A 17,785-nucleotide genomic window follows, 5' to 3' on the forward strand; every position below is an offset into this window, starting at 1 on the left:
GTCCAACGAGTGTGCAGGCGAGCTGTCAATCCTGTTAAACCTGCAAACCATCATGTTGCAGAGGAGGACAGATCCACGGAGGATCACGACGAACCAGACCCTCAGACCGAGGAGGCAAAGGTATATGGGGTGCACACATTCACCACGAATTGTCCTCCGATAATGTTGAATATTGAACTAAATGGACTCCTGGTGTCAATGGAGCTGGACACAGGTGCGAGCCAGTCCATCATGGGCAAAAAGACTTTCGAAAGGTTGTGGTGCAACAAGGCCTCGAGGCCAGTCTTGACTCCAGTTCGCACGAAACTAGGAACTTACACAAAAAAGTGCTACCGTAAAGGTCTCCTATGATGGAGCGGTGCACAAGCTACCACTCTGAGTGGTACCAGGCGATGGTCCCACGCTGCTTGGCAGGAGCTGGCTAGGAAAGATACACTGGAACTGGGACGACCTCCGAGTGCTATTGCCCGCTGATGACACTTCGAGTGCCCAGGTCTTAAACAAATTTTCTTCGCTGTTCGAACCAGGCATCGGGAAATTCCAAGGAGCAAAAGTGCAGATCCACCTAATTCCGGGGGCGCGGCCCATCCATCACAAGGCGAGAGTAGTACCGGAAATGATGAGAGAAAGGGTAGAGATCGAGCTAGACCGGCTGCAACGAGAGGCCATCATTTTACCGATCGAGTTCAACGAGTGGGCCAGTCCTATCATCCCAGTCCTCTAGGGAGACGGCACCGTCAGAATCTGTGGTGATTACAAAGTAACTATCAATTGTTTCTCCTTGCAGGACCAATACCCACTACCAAAGGCCGATGACCTCTTTGCAACGCTGACGGGAGGAAAGACGTTCTGACTTCAGCCTACATGACGCAGGAGCTGGAGGAATCATTGAATGCCCTCACCTGCATCAACACGCACAAAGGTCTTTTTGTTTTTCGCAGACGCCCGTTTGGAATCCGATCAGCGGCGGCGATATTCCAGAGAACCATGGAAAGCTTACTGAAGTCGGTCCCGCACACCGTGGTCTTCCAGGATGACATCTTGGTCACAGGTCACAGTCGAGCATCTGCAGCACCTGGAGAAGGTTCTTAGTCGACTCAACTGCGTGGGGCTCAGGTTAAAATGCTCGAAGTGCGTTTTCCTGGTGCCTGAAGTGGAGTTCTTGGGGAGGAGGATTGCGGAGGACGGCATCAGGCCCACCAACGCGAAGACGGAGGCAATCGAGAACGCACCGAGTCCACAAAATGTGACGGAGCTGCGGTCGTTTCTGGGACTCTTGAACTACTTTGGTAACTTCTTACCAGGTCTTAACACACTGTTAGAACCACTACATGTCTTACTACGAAAAGGGGAGGAATGGGTTTGGGGCAAAAGCCAAGAAAATGCCTTTGTAAAAGCGAGAAAATTGTTATGCTCAAACAAATTGCTTGTGTTGTATGATCCATTTAAGCGTTTGGTACTAGCATGTGATGTGTCGTCATATGGTGTCGGGTGTGTATTACAACAAGCTAATGATTTTGGGAAACTGCAACCGGTTGCTTATGCATCCAGGAATCTGTCTAAGGCTGAGAGAGCCTACAGCATGATTGAGAACGAAGCGTTAGCGTGTGTCTATGGGGTAAAGAAAATGCATCAATACCTGTTTGGGCTAAAATTCGAATTGGAAACTGACCATAAGCCACTTATATTCCTGTTTTCCGAGAGTAAAGGGATAAATACCAACATATCGGCCTGCATCCAGGCGCTCATGTTGTCCGCATACAACGAAGCCATCTGCCACAGGCCAGGCACAGAAAACTGCGCCGATGCTCTCAGTAGGCTGCCATTGCCCACCACGGGGGTGGAAATGGCGCAGCCTGTAGATTTAGCCATGGTTATGGAAGCATTTGAGAGTGAGCAATCACCCATCACTGCCCGGCAGATCAAAACCTGGACAAGCCAGGACCCCTTATTATGTCTAGTCAAAAGCTGTGTGCTTCACGGAAGCTGGTCCAGAGTCCCAGTGGAAATGCAGGAAGAGATAAAGCCATTCCAGCTGCGCAAAGATGAAATGTCTATACAGGCAGAGTGCCTTCTGTGGGGCAATCGAGTAGTGGTCCCCAAGAAGGGCAGAGACACCTTCATCAATGACCTCCACAGTACCCACCCAGGCATCGTAATGATGAAAGCGATAGCCAGATCCCACGTGTGGTGGCCCGGTATTGATCCGGACTTCGAGTCCTGCGTTCACAGATGTAATACATTCTCACAGTTAAGCAATGTGCCCAGGGAGACGCCGCTAAGTTTATGGTCTTGACCCTCCAAACCGTGGTCTAGGGTACACGTCGACTATGCAGGCCCATTCTTGGGTAAAATGTTCCTTGTCCTTGTGGTTGTAGACGCGTATTCCAAGTGGATTGAATGTGAGATAATGTCCGCATGTCCGCTGCCACCACTGAAAGCCTGCGGGCCATGTTTGCCACTTGCAGCTTACCCGATGTCCTGGTGAGCGACAACGGGCCATGTTTTACCAGTGCCGAGTTCAAAGAATTCATGACCCGTAACGGGATCAAACATGTCACTTCTGCCCCATTTAAACCAGCGTCCAATGTTCAGGCAGAGAGAGCAGTGCAAGCCATCAAGCAAGGCTTGAAGAGGGTAACTGAAGGCTCACTGCAGACTCGCCTATCCCGAGTCCTGCTTAGCTACCGCACGAGACTCCACTGGCTCACCGGGACCCCACCTGCTGAACTGCTCATGAATAGAGCATTTAAGACAAGACTCTCGTTAGTTCCCCCTGATCTACATGAACAGGTAGAGAGCAGGCGGCTTCAAAAAAGTGCATACCATGATAGCACAAATGTGTCACACGAGATTGAAATCAATGATCCTGTATTTGTATTGAATTATGGACAAGGTCCCAAGTGGCTTCCCGGCACTATCGTGGCCAAAGAGGGGAGCAGGGTGTTTCGGGTCAAACTTTCAAATGGACTCATTCACTGGAAACACTTGGACCAATTCAAACTCAGATTTACGGACTATCCTAAGCAACCCACCTTAGACCCTACCTTTTTTGATCTCCCAACATACACACTATGGCAACCGGCACCATGGTTGACCACGAAGCAGAACCCATCATCCACAGCAGCCCAGCAGGGCCCAACACACCAGGCAGCACAGCAAGGTCAGCTGCACAGCAGCCCAGCGAGGGCCCAACAAATGATTCAACAATACCAGCTTTCACACCGAGACGATCAACCAGGGCAAGAAGGGCCCCAGATCGACTCACATTGTAAATAGTTATATATGTAAACTTGTATTTACTCTGTACAGCCACCAGAGGGCTCAACCCCTGGAGTCCCAAGGGATCCCATAATCCCTTGGGAGCACAGGTATTTAAGTTGGCCTCACAAGTTGGAGAGGCACTCTGGAGACGTACAATAAAAGACTACGGTCACACTTTACTTTGAGCTCACAGTGTTCAGTCTGACTCTTTCTCCATACATAACAGTCGGGATTATATGTGTCGCACTATTGCAAGCACCGATTTGGTGTGAAAGTCCCAGTGTGACGTGGACATGAATGTGGGTCAGGACTGTCGCAAGTTCCAGAATCGAATCTGTGGTCAAATCTTTTGAAACCTGAAGCCCTACATAAGATAATAACATAAGAAATAAGAACAGGAGTAGGCCATCCAGCCCCTTGAGCCTGCTCCGCCATTCAATAAGATCATGGCTGATCTGATCATGGACTCAGCTCCACTTCCCTGCTCAGTCCCCATAACCCCTTATTCCCTTATCCTTTAAGAAACTGTCTATCTCTGTCTTAAATTTATTCAATGTCCCAGTATCCACAGCTCTCTGAGGCAGTGAATTCCACAGATTTACAACCTTCTGAGAGAAGAAATTTATAGCCACAAATAAAATAAATAAAATTCCATGGTCTCCGAACAGTCAGTCATAGCCCTTTCCTTCAACATAGAAATTCAGGTGCTATACGGCCTCCAATATGGCGGGCAGGAAGCGCACACTCATTATGAGCCAGAAGTGCATCACCCGCCATATTGGTAAAGGCCAAAGACATCATTGTGCGACATTCATGCCTGAAACAGGGGTTAGGCCCTTTGCATATACAAATAAGGGGTCTAATGTCTGTCCGAGGCCCCCGTCAGGATAACAGTGACAACACTTCAAAAGTAATTAATTGGCTGTGAAACGCTTCGAGACATCTTGAGTTGGTGATCATCATCATCATCATAGGCAGTCCCTTGGAATCTAGGAAGACTTGCTTCCACACTTAGCATGAGTTCTTAGGTGGCTGTACAGTCCAATACGAGAACCACAGTATCTGTCACAGGTGGGACAAACAGTCGTCGCGGGAAGGGGTGGGTGGGACTGGTTTGCCGCACGCTCTTTCCACTGCCTGTGCTTGATTTCTGCATGCTCTCGGCGACGAGACTCAAGGTGGACCACTTCCCTTATCTCAGGAGCCTCCTATCAACAAGAACATCCAACACCGCTTCCAGTGCACCAGTGCAGCCTTCGGCTGCCTGAGGAAAAGAGTGTTTGAAGACCAGGCCCTCAAAACTGCCACCAAGCTCATGGTCTACAAAGCTGTAGTAATACCCGCCCTCCTGTATGGCTCAGAAACATGGACCATGTACAGCAGACACCTCAAATCGCTGGAGAAATACCACCAACGATGTCTCCGCAAGATCCTACAAATCCCCTGGGAGGACAGACGCACCAACATTAGCGTCCTCAACCAGGCCAACTCCCCAGCATTGAAGCACTGACCACACTTGATCAGCTCCACTGGGCAGGCCACATAGTTCGCATGTCAGACACGGGACTCCCAAAGCAAGCGCTCTACTCAGAACTCCTTCACGGCAAACGAGCCAAAGGGGGGCAGAGGAAACGTTACAAGGACACCCTCAAAGCCTCCCTGATAAAGTGCAACATCCCCACTGACACCTGCGAATCCCTGGCCAAAGACCGTCTTAAGTGGAGGAAGTACATCCGGGAGGGCGCTGAGCACCTTGAGGTGATGAACTGCCCTATATTAATGCAAGTTCTTTCTATGAATCCAGGGAATTTGCCTCTACTACCCCACTCAGATCCATTCCACATGTTGATCACTCTGTATGAAGATCTTCTTAACACCAGTCCATATCTGTCTTTTGCTAGCTAAACTGTTGTTAGTTTGAACTTGTACTCCCTTTTCCTACTGCTATGGTTCAGCTGTTGAGGTGTGCTGAACTTTGACCTTTCACCTCAGGTTCACAATAGATTCTACTCTCGATAAATACATTTAATTCCTAGAAACTATGCCTAGCTCCCAGGAACCATACTTGGCTCCCGGCAACTACACTTAATTCCTGGTCTCTACAATTTATTTCCTGAATGCATTGAAGCCCTATTTTCACAAAGTAGCAGATGTTCCTATCCACATAGCAACCAGTTTACATGGGTGCCACAAATATCAGTAATAATGGAATCCCTACTAAAGGAGAAAATAGAAGAACATCTAGAAGCCAAAAATATAATAATGAATAGTCAGTATAGATTTCAAAAAGGAAAGTCTTGCTTGACTAACCTCTGAATTCCTAAGAGGTAGCAGAGAGAGTAGACAAGGGTTATGCAGTAGGTGTAATTTATCTAAATTTTCAAAAGGCCTTTGATAAGGTACCCCATAATGGACTGATGAACAAGGTCAGAGAATGTGGGGTTAGGGGAGAAGTAGCAGATTAGATACCTAGCTGGCTTCAAGACAGAAAGCAGAGAGTATGGGTAAAGGGTAGCAGCTATTCACAGTGGCAGAAGGTGGGTAGTGGTGTTCCACAAGGATCAGTGCTGGGACCACTGTTGTTCACAATTTATATTAACGATTTAGACTTTGGAATCAAAAACTCAATTTCTAAATTTGCGGATGACACTAAATTAGGGGGATAGTCAATACTGAGGAGGACCGCAACAAATTACAGGAGGACATTAATAAACTTGCAGAATGGGCATATAATTGGCAAATTAATTTCAACACAGATAAATGTGAGGTAGTACATTTTGGTAGGAAGAATAGGGAGGTCACTTATTTCTTGGAGGGTGTGAGTCTGGGTGGGATAGAGGAACAAAGGGATCTCGCAGTACAAATACACAAGTCACTAAAAGTTGCGACACAGGTTAGCAAAGCCATTAAAAAAAAGCAAACCAGGCACAAGGGTTTATTTTTAGAGGGATAGAATTGAAAAATAGTGAGGCTATGCTAAACTTGTATCGAACCTTGGTTAGACCACTTGGAGCACTGTTGACAATTCTGGTTGTCATATTATAGAAAGGACATAGAGACACTGGAGAGGGTGCAGAGAAAATTTGCAAGGATGATACCAGAAATGCAAGGATATACCTATCGGGACAAGATGAACAGGCTGGGTCTCTTTTTGCATGAGAAAAGAAGGCTGAGGGGTGACCTAATAGAGGTTTTTTAAATTATGAAGGGTTTTGATACAGTAGTTACAAAGAGAGTGTTTCCACTTGTGGGAAAGAGCATAACTAGAGGCCATCAATATAAGATAGTCACCAAGAAATCCAATAGGGAATTCAAAAGAAACTTCTTTACCCAGGGAGTGGTGAGAATGTGGAACTCGCTACCACAGGGAATGGTTGGAGCGAATAGTATAGATGCATTTAAGGGGCGGCTAGACATGCATATGAGGGAGAAGGGAATAGAGGCTTATGCTGATAGATTTAGATGAGGAAAGACAGGAAGAGGCTCGAGTGGAGCATACATGGACTGGTTGGGCCGAATGGCCTGTTTCTGTGCTGTATATCCTATGTAATAACCTTTGAGCTGTACCACTTGTTAACTCACGCCACTAAAATGCATGCCTTCATCACAACCAAAACAGATCAAGAAAGAAGTTGCATTTATATAGTGCCTTTCACGACGTCCCAAAGCGTTTCACAGGCAATTTAGGTTTTCTGGTCACTCATCTCATTGCTGTTTCTGGGATCTTACAACACTCATTTGCCTACGTAATAATAATCACTGCATTTGCCTACGTAATAATAATCACTGCATTTGCCTACGTAATAATAATCACTGTTTTGAAGCAGTTTATGGTGTGTGAAGCACCTTGACATGTTTTTGACTCATGGTAAAGTCCTTATCTCTCTAGTCTTGTCTCTCTCTCGTGCTGGCTCATATTTCTGCCTCTCTAGACCTACCTCTCTAGCTCTGCATCACTAGGCCTGTCTCTTTAGTCCTCCCTGATAGAATCGGAACTGAGCAAATTGGAAAATCAATTTGGAACATTAACAGCTGAGCATGTTGAGAGTTTACACTGGCGCCGCTGATGTGGGTGAAAGCATTGCTTTTACTAAGCTACACATTTTAACAATTCTCATCCTTGTTTTTAAATCCCTCCATGGCCTCGCCCCTCCCTATCTCTGTAACCTACACCATCCCTACAAGCCTCCAAGATCTCTGCGCTCCCCCACTTTTGGTCTCTTGCACATCCCTGATTTTCATCACTCCACCATTTGCGGCCATGCCTTCAGCTGCCAAGGCCCTAAGCTCTGAAACTCCCTCCCTAAACCTCGCCACCTCTCTACCCCTCTCTTCTCCTTTAAGACGCTCCTTAAAACCTTCCTCTTTGACCAAGCTAGTCCCAACATGTGTCAGATTTTTTCGGATTACGCTCCTGCGAAGCGCCTTGGGACATTTCACTATGTTGAAGGTGCTCTATAAATGCAAGTTTTGTGCGGATCCCCTACAGGACTCTGCAGCAGCTGGAGAGAAAGTTAGGAAGGGGGTGGGGTGGGGTGGTGAGCATTAATGTTGCTTGTTTGGTGCACTGAACTGCTAGAGTTTATCCATTTGCGAATCTCTCTCCTGTGCAGTGGCAGGTATTCCATCATTGAAATGAAAGTGCCAGTCTCATAACATGTGCCAGCGCACAAGGGAGGGAAAAAAAAATCCTGCAGTGCCGAGGCAATTAATCGCCTTGTGCAAACATACGTGGGTAACGACTCGACAGCGCCAGGCTGTCGCGGCAGAGCTTGAATTAACGCGCAAACCGCACGTCCGTGCACCTTCCGCGTTAATTCAAGTTCTGTCGCGCTCTGAGAGAACCGCTGGCCGTCCTTTCCATTCTGTGGCTCGGTTCTGAATTAAATCATCCCGCGCACCCAGAGGCTTTTCGCAGATAAGCGGCAAGGACAATTCGACTCTGGTTGTACACGATTAATGGAGAGACAGAGCGGCGTCCTTCAGTGCTCTGGGGCCGGTGCTGTCCCCACTGATAAATTGAACCAATTACCAGCTGGGAGTCTTAAGTGTACAGAGAAGCAGCCCTACTCTATAAATACAGAGATTATCAGACAGGAAAAGGGCCCTTTCCTCCTGTATTCGATTATAGCCTTGTGGCTCTTTGTAAATCTGGCTAATTGCTTGCACGGAGATTCATGCTGCATTGCCCTGCTGGAACTAGTATTTCTCCCCCCCCCCCCCCCATAGGTTTGAGCGATGTGCATCATCCCTTGTGTTAACCCTGCCTTCGTTTGTCTGTAAACTCTTTCCCGACCCTGCTTTTATTTTTCTTCCCTTTCAATTTGTAATCCGGTGTGTGAAGGATTTGGTGAATCAAGCTTCACAAAGGCCCAGGGAGCCACCTGCCCGAGCAGCTAATGGTCCCCACTGTGTGTGGGACATGCTGAGAGTGCGTTATTAACCCGAGGACTGCAGTAAACGCCATGTAGAAACAGAGAGTTACGTCACCGGGAATAGCCTTGCAGTCCCATTAACCCTCAATGGTGCTGTGCAGTGATCAGCTTTCGACCGTCACAATTTTTAAAATTTTTATTCGTTCATGGGATGTGGGCAAGGCCAGTATTTATTGGCCATCCCTAATTGCACTCGAGAGGATGGTGGTGAGCCGACTTCTTAAACCGTTGTCCTTTGTAGCGGTTTGGTACAACTGAGCGGCTCGCTGGGCCATTTCAGAGGGCAGTGAAGAGTCAACCACATTGCTGTGGGTCTGGACTCACATATAAGCCAGAGCGGGTAAGGACGGGTCGTGAACCAGGTGGGTTTTTACGACAATCCGGTAGTTTCATGGTCAGCATTACTGACACACTAGCTTTTTATTCCAGATTTATTTAATTAACTGAATTTAATTCCCCAGCTGCCATTTGAACCCACATCTCTGAGTCATTAGTCCAGACCTCTGGATTACTAGTGCAGCATAATAACCACTCTGCTATCATTCCCAGCGATACAGTGATCGGAAATCAGGAAATCACTACGTCGCTCGTGTGGCGTGAGAGCCTCTGAGGGACTGTAATTGTAAATTAATTTTTGAAGTATGTTTTCCCGCCATCCATTTTCCTCTCCTTTCCTAAAAGGCGCCGACACTTCCTGGAGTACAGTTTCATGGTCACTCTCCAGTAACTCACCCAAGTGTCTGTTACTTGTGTACGAACCTAGATAGTAGCTCTGTCCGCTAACCCACGCTCCCTTCAAACAGTGTACCCACTGGGAGCGTGGAATCGGTGAACTTGCATCTAGCGAGTGTTGCCAGCTATTCGACCTGTGAAGCCTCACCTTATCCGCACCTCATGCGTAATCATGTGTACATCTCATAGAGTCCTGCAGCACAGAAACAGGCCATTCGGCCCAACTGGTCTATGCCGGCATTTATACGCCGCATGAGCCATTTTCATCGGGACTACAGTCAAGAGCAGGAACCCTGGCACATTTCCCCCCCTCTCCAGCAGCGCTGAACACCCCTAGCGGCAGCGTAACTGAGATCAGCTCAACGAGCACAGACCAGGGATGGAAGCTGAGACATTTTGATGCGTTAAGCCCAGTTGCACACTGCCTGCAACACCTAAGTCGCCACAGTATCTGTCAGACTAATGTTGGCATTGTTCTGTTTGACTGGAATGCTTAAGGCACTGGTATGGTTGATGATCCTGCTTGTTTAATGTCTGTCAATCAGCTGTACATGGCATCAGTGCGATGAGCTCACTGCCCTTTCACTTCAGCCCAAACTGCTGGGAGATTGAAAATCATGCAAAAGAAGGTGGCCCATGCCATGGACTGTACCCAACCTAATTAATTACATAGAATTTTACAGCACAGAAACAGGCCATTCGGCCCAACAGGTCTGTGCGGCACCCGAGCCTCCTCCCACTTTACTTCATCTCACCCTAAAAACAAAACTTTCTATTCCTGTCTTCCTCAGGTACTCAGCTAGCTTTCCCTTAAAGGCATCGATGCTAATCGCCTCAACCACTCTGTGTGGTAGCGAGTTCCACATTCCATTATCAAGATTTTTTTTCCTGATAATTTCCTCAATTATTGAGACATGCGCAGCAGCGAAAGTTAGGACAAATAGGCACCGACTCTGCCCCCACCGACCCCCCCCCTCCTCAGCGCAATTGCCACTAACCCTTTTCTGCGCATTGGTCCTCCTCTTCCCCCTCCCGGAACCGGCCAGGAACACCAGGTTGCAGCCTCGAGGCCCGAACAGCCCCGAGCCTCCAATCAGGCAGCGGCCGGCCAGGACCAGTTCGAGCAGCAGTTTGAGTGAAAAGTGCGGTCGGCGGGGCGGCAGGGAACAAGAGAAGCGGGTCGTCGGGAAGAGAGAGAGAGAAGCAGGTCGGTGGGGAGCGAGAGAAGCGAGTTGACGGGGAGAGAAAGAATCGGGTCACTGGGGAGAGAGAGAGCCTTGGGGGGAGGGAGGACTGGTGAAGAGAGACGGATCACACTCTTGCAACCCCCTGGTGCGTGCAAGCTCGGTGCATGTGTTACAAGGAACATCGTTGGGGTGGATGAAATCCAGAAGTCACGACACTGTCACTATTCACTTCATACTCAATAAAACTGTTAACAATCTGCACACAATGCCCCATCTATGGGGGTGGGGGGGCACGGGGGTAAAGTCTTGGGTAAGGGACTTTGGCTGGGGGAGGGATGCACTTGTGCTGGGGTAAGGGACTTCGGCTGGAACTTGGTGGCTTTTGGGGAGACCTGTCCTCTGTGGCTTCTGAAGTCAAAATGGATCGAATTACAAATTGGAAAGTCAGTCAGAACTTGGGCTGGGCGATTCCAGTTACACATTCCAGAGAACTTCAGGGTGTGGCTTATCCTGTAAGGGGGCCAATCAGCAATAGCTCTTGTGATAATGGAGAGCCAATCAGAGAAACGGCTGTCTTTCAGTTAGTGCAAATAAACGCATCCATAAATAATCTCTGATCTCCGCAGGGAATCGCCCAAAGCTCCAGACTATTCATCCATCCTCACACTTCCACTTTTCAACCCCGGCTTGCTGCCCTCTATAAGCGGCATTCTCGTCCCCCGCCCTCCCATCGTTTCCCGTGGAATTTATGGTCAATTCAACCTATCCCTATTATTTCCAATTGCAATGATCTAGTTATGGTGAACGTTGGAGGCTCCCAATATATCTAATGAGGAGCTAATCAACTCCGCATCAAGCGATGGGAGTCGGTTCCCCGTTCACTGCCCCGGGTGGAAACGCTGGCCTGACACATTAAGCTCTGGGAACGGTTTCCTCATTTCATTAATTGCAGTGAAGTTATAAACTTACGTTGATGATTTTCACTACAAATAGCAGTGGGAGGAAATCATCTCACTTGTTCTTTATTCACAAGTAAATCGTTGATTTAACACCGCCTAATTGATTCCACTTAGTGTTTTCAATACCTCATTCAGAAAGGCTTGTGTCGGCAGAGTGGTGATTGGTATAATTAATCTTTAATGGCCTCGGTAGATGTGTTTTTGTGACCTTCCAGAAGCAAACTTGTAGCTGCCAGTCACAGATATATTTTCCCTGGTGAGTCACACTCTGTCAGCATGTTCTAGTCGAGATAGGACTGTGTGCATCAATTTGTTCCTCAGTGACACATACAATGAGGAGAGGGAGAGAGTTTCCACCAAAACGTCACATTATGCCAATCAAAATTTTAGTCTTATGCTGCTTTGCAAAGAAAGATGCAAATCCCCTGCCCCTTCCATTATCTACAACACAATCATAGAAACATAGAAAATAGGTGCAGGAGTAGGCCATTCAATGAGTTCATGGCTGAACATGCAACTTCAGTACCCCATTCCTGCTTTCTCGCCATACCCCTTGATCCCCCTAGTAGTAAGGACTACATCTAACTCTTTTTTTTTTGTGTCGATCTGATTATCCGACCAACTTTTTCCAAGAATTACCCTGAAAAGTAAAACAAATATAAATGCGACGGGTTAAGAATGAAATCCCGTTGTCAAGTGGTGCGCTCTCAAGTCTCTTTCTGTTCCTTTCTGTTGTTTCGAGCAGTATTTCACAATTCAGTGCTCCAACTAAAGTGTTGATCTTTCTGTTCAAATATATCATTGCAGGATAAAGTGAACTCTGAACTGGTGATGCTCGCGGCACAGTGTAAAGGTCACCGACACGAGGAGATTATTCAGCGACAGCGCGAAGCACTGTCTGAGTTACGAACCAGGATAAAGGCTTTGGAACAGACTCGCACTCCCAGTAAGAGTTTGTCAGTTTTTATTGAAGCTCTTTCCTCACCTACCGGCATCCATCAGCTACATCAGCCAGCAGGGCCGCCCCAATCTGTGTGAGAATACCACCGCAGGTCAGGGCTATAAATAGAGCTGGAGCGCCGGGCCCTAGAACATCGTAGGCGAAAGTGCGGCGAATGAGGGTACGGGGCCTAGAAGAGCCGAGGGCCCGGAGCAGCACGGGCCAGCCCACACTGCGATATGTGTGCGCACTAGGTCCGTGCAGCAGAGCAGGTCTCCAGATACCCTGGTTAACCCTTGCCACTGGATAAAGGCCTAGCTCTGTCGAGCCCATGTCATCATCATTGGCAGTCCCTCGGAATCGAGGAAGACTTGCTTCCACTCCCTAACTGAGTTCTTTGATGGCTGAACAGTCTGATACGAGGGCCACAGACCCTGTTACAGGTGGGTAAGACATTCGTCGAAGGAAGGGGTCGGTGGGGCTGGTTTGCCGCGCGCTCCTTCCGCTGCCTGCGCTTGGCCTCTTCACGCTCTTTGCGTTGAGACTCAAAGAGCTCAACGCTCTCCCGGATGCACTTTCTCCACCTCAGGCGGTCTGCGGCCAGGGTCTCCCAGGTGTCAGTGGGGATGTCGCACTTTACCAGGGAGGCTTTGAGGGTGTCCTTATAACGTTTCCGCTGTCCTCCTTTGGCTCGTTTACCACGAAGGAGCTCCGCATAAAGCATTTGCTTAGGGAGTCTCGTATCTGGCATGTGTACTATGTGGCCTGCCCAGCGAAGCTGATTGAGTGTGGTCAGTGCTTCAATATTGGGAATGTTAGCCTGGTCGAGGACACTGATGTTGGTGCGCCTGTCCTCCCAGGGGATTTTCAGGGTCTTGCGGAGACATCGTTGGTGATATATCTCCAGCGACTTGAGGTGCCTTCTATACATCGTCCATACCTTAGATCCATACAGGAGGGCGGGTATTATTACAGCCCTGTAGACCATGAGCTTGGTGGTAGATTTGAGGGCCTGGTCTTCAAACACACTTTTCCTCAGATGGCCAAAGGCTGCACTGGCGCACTGGAGGCAGTGTTGAATCTCTGCATCAATGTCTGCCTTTGTTGATAAGAGGCTCCCGAGATATGGGAAATGGTCCACGTTGTCGAGGGCCGAGTTGTGAATCGTGATGATTGGAGGGCAGTGCTGTGCGGCGGTGACAGACTGGTGGAGGACCTTTGTCTTACGGATGTTACGCGTAAGTCCCATGCTTTCATATGCCTCAGTGAATACATTGACTATATCCTGGAGTTCAGCCTCTGAATGTGCACAGTCGCAGGCGTCGTCCGCATACTGCAGCTCAACGACAGAGGTTGGGGTGATTTTGGACCTGGCCCAGAGGCGGCATAGGTTAAACAGCTTCCCACTGGTTCTGTAGTTTCCACTCCAGCGGGGAGCTTGTTGATTGTGAGGTGGAGCATGGCCGCGAGGAAGATTGAGAAGAGGGTTGGAGCGATGACGCAGCCCTGTTTGACCCCGATCCAGACGTGGATTGGGTCTGTAATGGATCCGTCGGTAAGGATCACGGCCTGCAAGTCATCGAGCCCATGTGGTGACTGATGTGCAACATTCACTACACATTTAAAAAATCCACGCACAGGCATCTTCCACCCCTCAATTGGAGTTCAGGACTGGAATATCGGGTCAGTCATTGAAACACCTGTGAACTCATGTGGAAGCAAGTCATCCTCATTCGAGGGACCACCTATGATGTATGTAACAGCAACCTGCAGCATCCCTGCAGTTACTGCTCCCACCGCCCACACTAGGTCTTGCCCATTCCCTGTTCTCGCAGGTCTCCTCCCAGGTCCTGTCCCAGACCACACTCCCCTCCTGGGCAGGACAGCCTGGTCCCAGACTACCCTTCATAGTGTCAGCTGTGGCTCAGTGGGTAGCACTCTCACCTCTGAGTCAGAAGGTTGTGGGATCACAGTCCCACTCCAGAGACTTGGGCACAAAAAAATCTAGGCTGACGCTCCAGTGCAGTGCTGAGGGAGTGCTGCACTGTCGGAGGTGCCGTCTTTCGGATGAGACATTAAACCGAGGCCCTGTCTGCCCCCTCAAGTGGACGTAAAAGATCCCCTGACACTATTTCAAAGAAGAGCAGGGGAGTTATCCCCGGTGTCCTGGTCAATATTTATCCCTCAATAAAGATTACAAAAAAACAGATTATCTGGTCATTATCACATTGCTGTTTGTGGGAGCTTGCTGTGCGCAAATTGGCAGCCGCGTTTCCCACATTACAACAGTGACTACACTCCAAAAGTACTTCATTGGCTGTAAAGTGCTTTGAGATGTCCGGTGGTCGTGAAAGGCGCTATATAAATGCAAGTCTTTCTTCTTTCTTTCCCTCCTGGGCAGTTCAGACTGTTTCCAGACTACCCTTCCCTCCTGGGCTGGTTGCCCCCAGTGTACCCTTCCCTCCTGGATACCCCATCCTACAGAGCCACCGGAGCCAGGCTGCACAAGAGTTTGGGACATGTGGAACTGCTTGTCATTTCCTTTGCTCCCTGCCTGAATTCAGTAGCACCCAATAAAAGAAGGACTTGTATTTACATAGCAGCTTTTACCACCTTGGCAAGTCCCAGCCGCTTTACAGCCAATGAAGTACTTATTGGAGTGTAGTCACTGTTGTAATGGTGGTGGGCTAAGATCAAGGACGCAGTACGTCAAACACGGGCTCCACAGGGTGTCAAGCACGAGTTCAAACTCACAAGCCAACACAGCATGCCACCAATGTCAACGCCCCCGACCCTGCCCACCTGGCCACTTCCCTCCCCTTTTTTAGGGCAATATCTCCATAGTGAAAACTTGAAATATTAAAAAAACCCACAATTTTGCATCACTCACAGATGATCTTTCTGAGCGGCAATTACATTTTATTTTAAAAGCTGTTTTCAGCTGGACAGGCGTTGGGTGAGAGGTGTAAAGCCTAGCCCATGATCTGATGGAGCAGGCTCGAGGGGCTGCATGGCCTACTCCTGTTCCTATGTCTCTTTCAGCCTTGCGATTTCCTAGGTTTCTAAAGTAAAGCTCCCTCTGCTGTGTCCCAAAGATGAGACTCGGCTCCAACCACGGCACCCATCGAAGCCTTGGAGGAGCCAGCACCATAAGGGGAGAGGAGGAGAAAGTGGGGCGAAACATGAATTGATTAAATGATGGCAAGGTAACGCGAGGCTGAAATTGCCCTCCGACCAAGAGAGGGCGCACTTACGGATCTTGAAGATTTTTCTCTGGCCCAATCCATGGGGGGGAGGGATAACAACAGGGAAGGCATTAGGGGCAGTGTCTAGGACATCACAGCCATCTTCTCTGAATGGCACAGCTTGTGACCAGGAACTTGCATGTACGGAGCTGCGGACATGGATCTATGTTCGAGTACTGAGCAGCCCTGTGCAATTGCTCAACGTAGTCGTTGTAATCCAAGCCGACCACCTCTCCCACATTCAGCACCAGGCCTATTGGCCAACTCCACTATATGTAAACAGTCCTATCACTTTGCTATCCCTGCAGAGAAAAAGAGCCAGTATCCCTTCAGGTTTAATAGTGGGCTTTCACCATTGCCTTGCATGCTGGGATGGTCCTGCCTCCATTGCTGCTTTGTCTTGTTTTCTAGGGAAAAGAGAGAAAAGACATTCATAAATTTGCCATCAGATATACTCAGAAACCAGCATTTTTATTGCCCGTGGGACTTTTTATGTAAAATTGTGGTATTCAAGTCCCATGTGATAACTGTAGAAATTGACGGGACTTTACACTGCGAGAAATCACTTGTCCTGTGAATGGTGCTGGGTTGTCCTCTATGGCCAGCGTGTCACTGTCACTTTTCACCACATTTATGTTTTCAGTTTGCCGCCTGGAATGTGTGCAATGTTAGCAGCTCTAGGTACGACTGAGTGGCGTAATGCATTGAGACACCTGTGGGCCCATATTATTGGGGGCAGTGTAGAGGGGACTTTACTCTGTATCTAACCTGTGCTGCACCTGCCCTGGGAGTGTTTGATGGGACAGTGTAGAGGGAGCTTTACTCTGTATCTAACCCGTGCTGTACCTGCCCTGGGAGTGTTTGATGGGACAGTGTAGAGGGAGCTTTACTCTGTCTCTAACCCCGTGCTGTACCTGCCCTGGGAGTGTTTGATGGGACAGTGCAGAGGGAGCTTTACTCTCTATCTAACCCGTGCTGTACCTGCCCTGGACCTGTTTGATGGGACAGTGTAGAGGGAGTTTTACTCGGTATCTAACCGGTGCTTTGTAAGCAAAAGAAAACCGTGTGCGTCACTGGATTTCCCTCGAGTCACACTTTCGGAAGCACAGGCAGGTGAATAATCCAGAGCCCAGGCAGCGCTGAGGCAGAGGTTTTTAATAGGACCCTTTCACCACTTTCCGCAGCCTGCAACTCTTTACCGATCCTTTCAAACAAGTTCTGACACCTGACTGTATCGTTTCTCTGAGCCTGCCGATGATTTACCCGGGGCTCCTGAACTTGTCAGTGCTGCCCTGATGTTAATAAACAGGCCTCAGTTAGCAGAGACCACATCACCCGCTGAACAGCGCAGCCACATCGATCCAGTCAGCAGTAACTTCAAACCACTTACCGCTGTTTCTGTTGGAAGTAAACGTCTCGGCTGACGGCTGCACGGTTCCCTCTTTCTATGGCCCCTCTGCTAGGCTGCTGGTAACTCTTCTCCCTTTACCCAACCACCCTTTATCGTGACTGTAATGTATTTGCTTCATGGGTTCTTTGTTTAAGAATACATAGCAACACTTTGCTATTAAGAACTAGTTGGTTTATTAACAAAGGTTTAACAATCACACAACACATTACAGTTCATCCACCAGGCTCACAACCACCTGCCTCATCGTGGATCACCTGAACCCAACTGACTGGGGTTTTATTGAGTCTTGTGAACATCACATAACTGGCTAAGCCACTCACAATACAACAGCTCTACAACTATTTTTGTAAAACATACAAGTGCCTCCTTATGAAAGGGGCACTAAACCGACAAATAAACAAATTAAACTTTTGCCGTTAAATAAATCAAATTAAAATTTGGTTGCCGGGAGTGGTGATGCACTCCAGTCCCTCTGGCACCCACCTCTCGCGGGCAACAGCTCTACAAATCTGTGAGCATACTCACCGGTGCATACATTACAGTGACCATCTATTTTCTTTTCTCCTCTTCCCAAGCCGTCGCCCCCTTGCTTGCGCTACAGTTCCACGGACT

At 48.5% G+C, this 17,785-nt stretch overlaps 1 protein-coding gene across 1 annotated transcript in view; it reads left to right on the plus strand.

Moving 5' to 3' along the window:
• Positions 1-17,785, plus strand: part of LOC139229270 (forkhead-associated domain-containing protein 1-like) — a 160,083-nt gene that overhangs the window by 97,314 nt on the left and 44,984 nt on the right. Inside the window, exon 24 of the mRNA XM_070860929.1 lies at positions 12,385-12,523. Coding sequence (XP_070717030.1) covers positions 12,385-12,523 — 139 coding nt within the window. The remainder of the gene's footprint in view (positions 1-12,384; positions 12,524-17,785) is intronic.

Source organism: Pristiophorus japonicus, chromosome 18 (assembly GCF_044704955.1).
Source record: "Pristiophorus japonicus isolate sPriJap1 chromosome 18, sPriJap1.hap1, whole genome shotgun sequence".
In the NCBI taxonomy this organism is placed as follows: Eukaryota; Metazoa; Chordata; class Chondrichthyes; family Pristiophoridae; genus Pristiophorus; species Pristiophorus japonicus.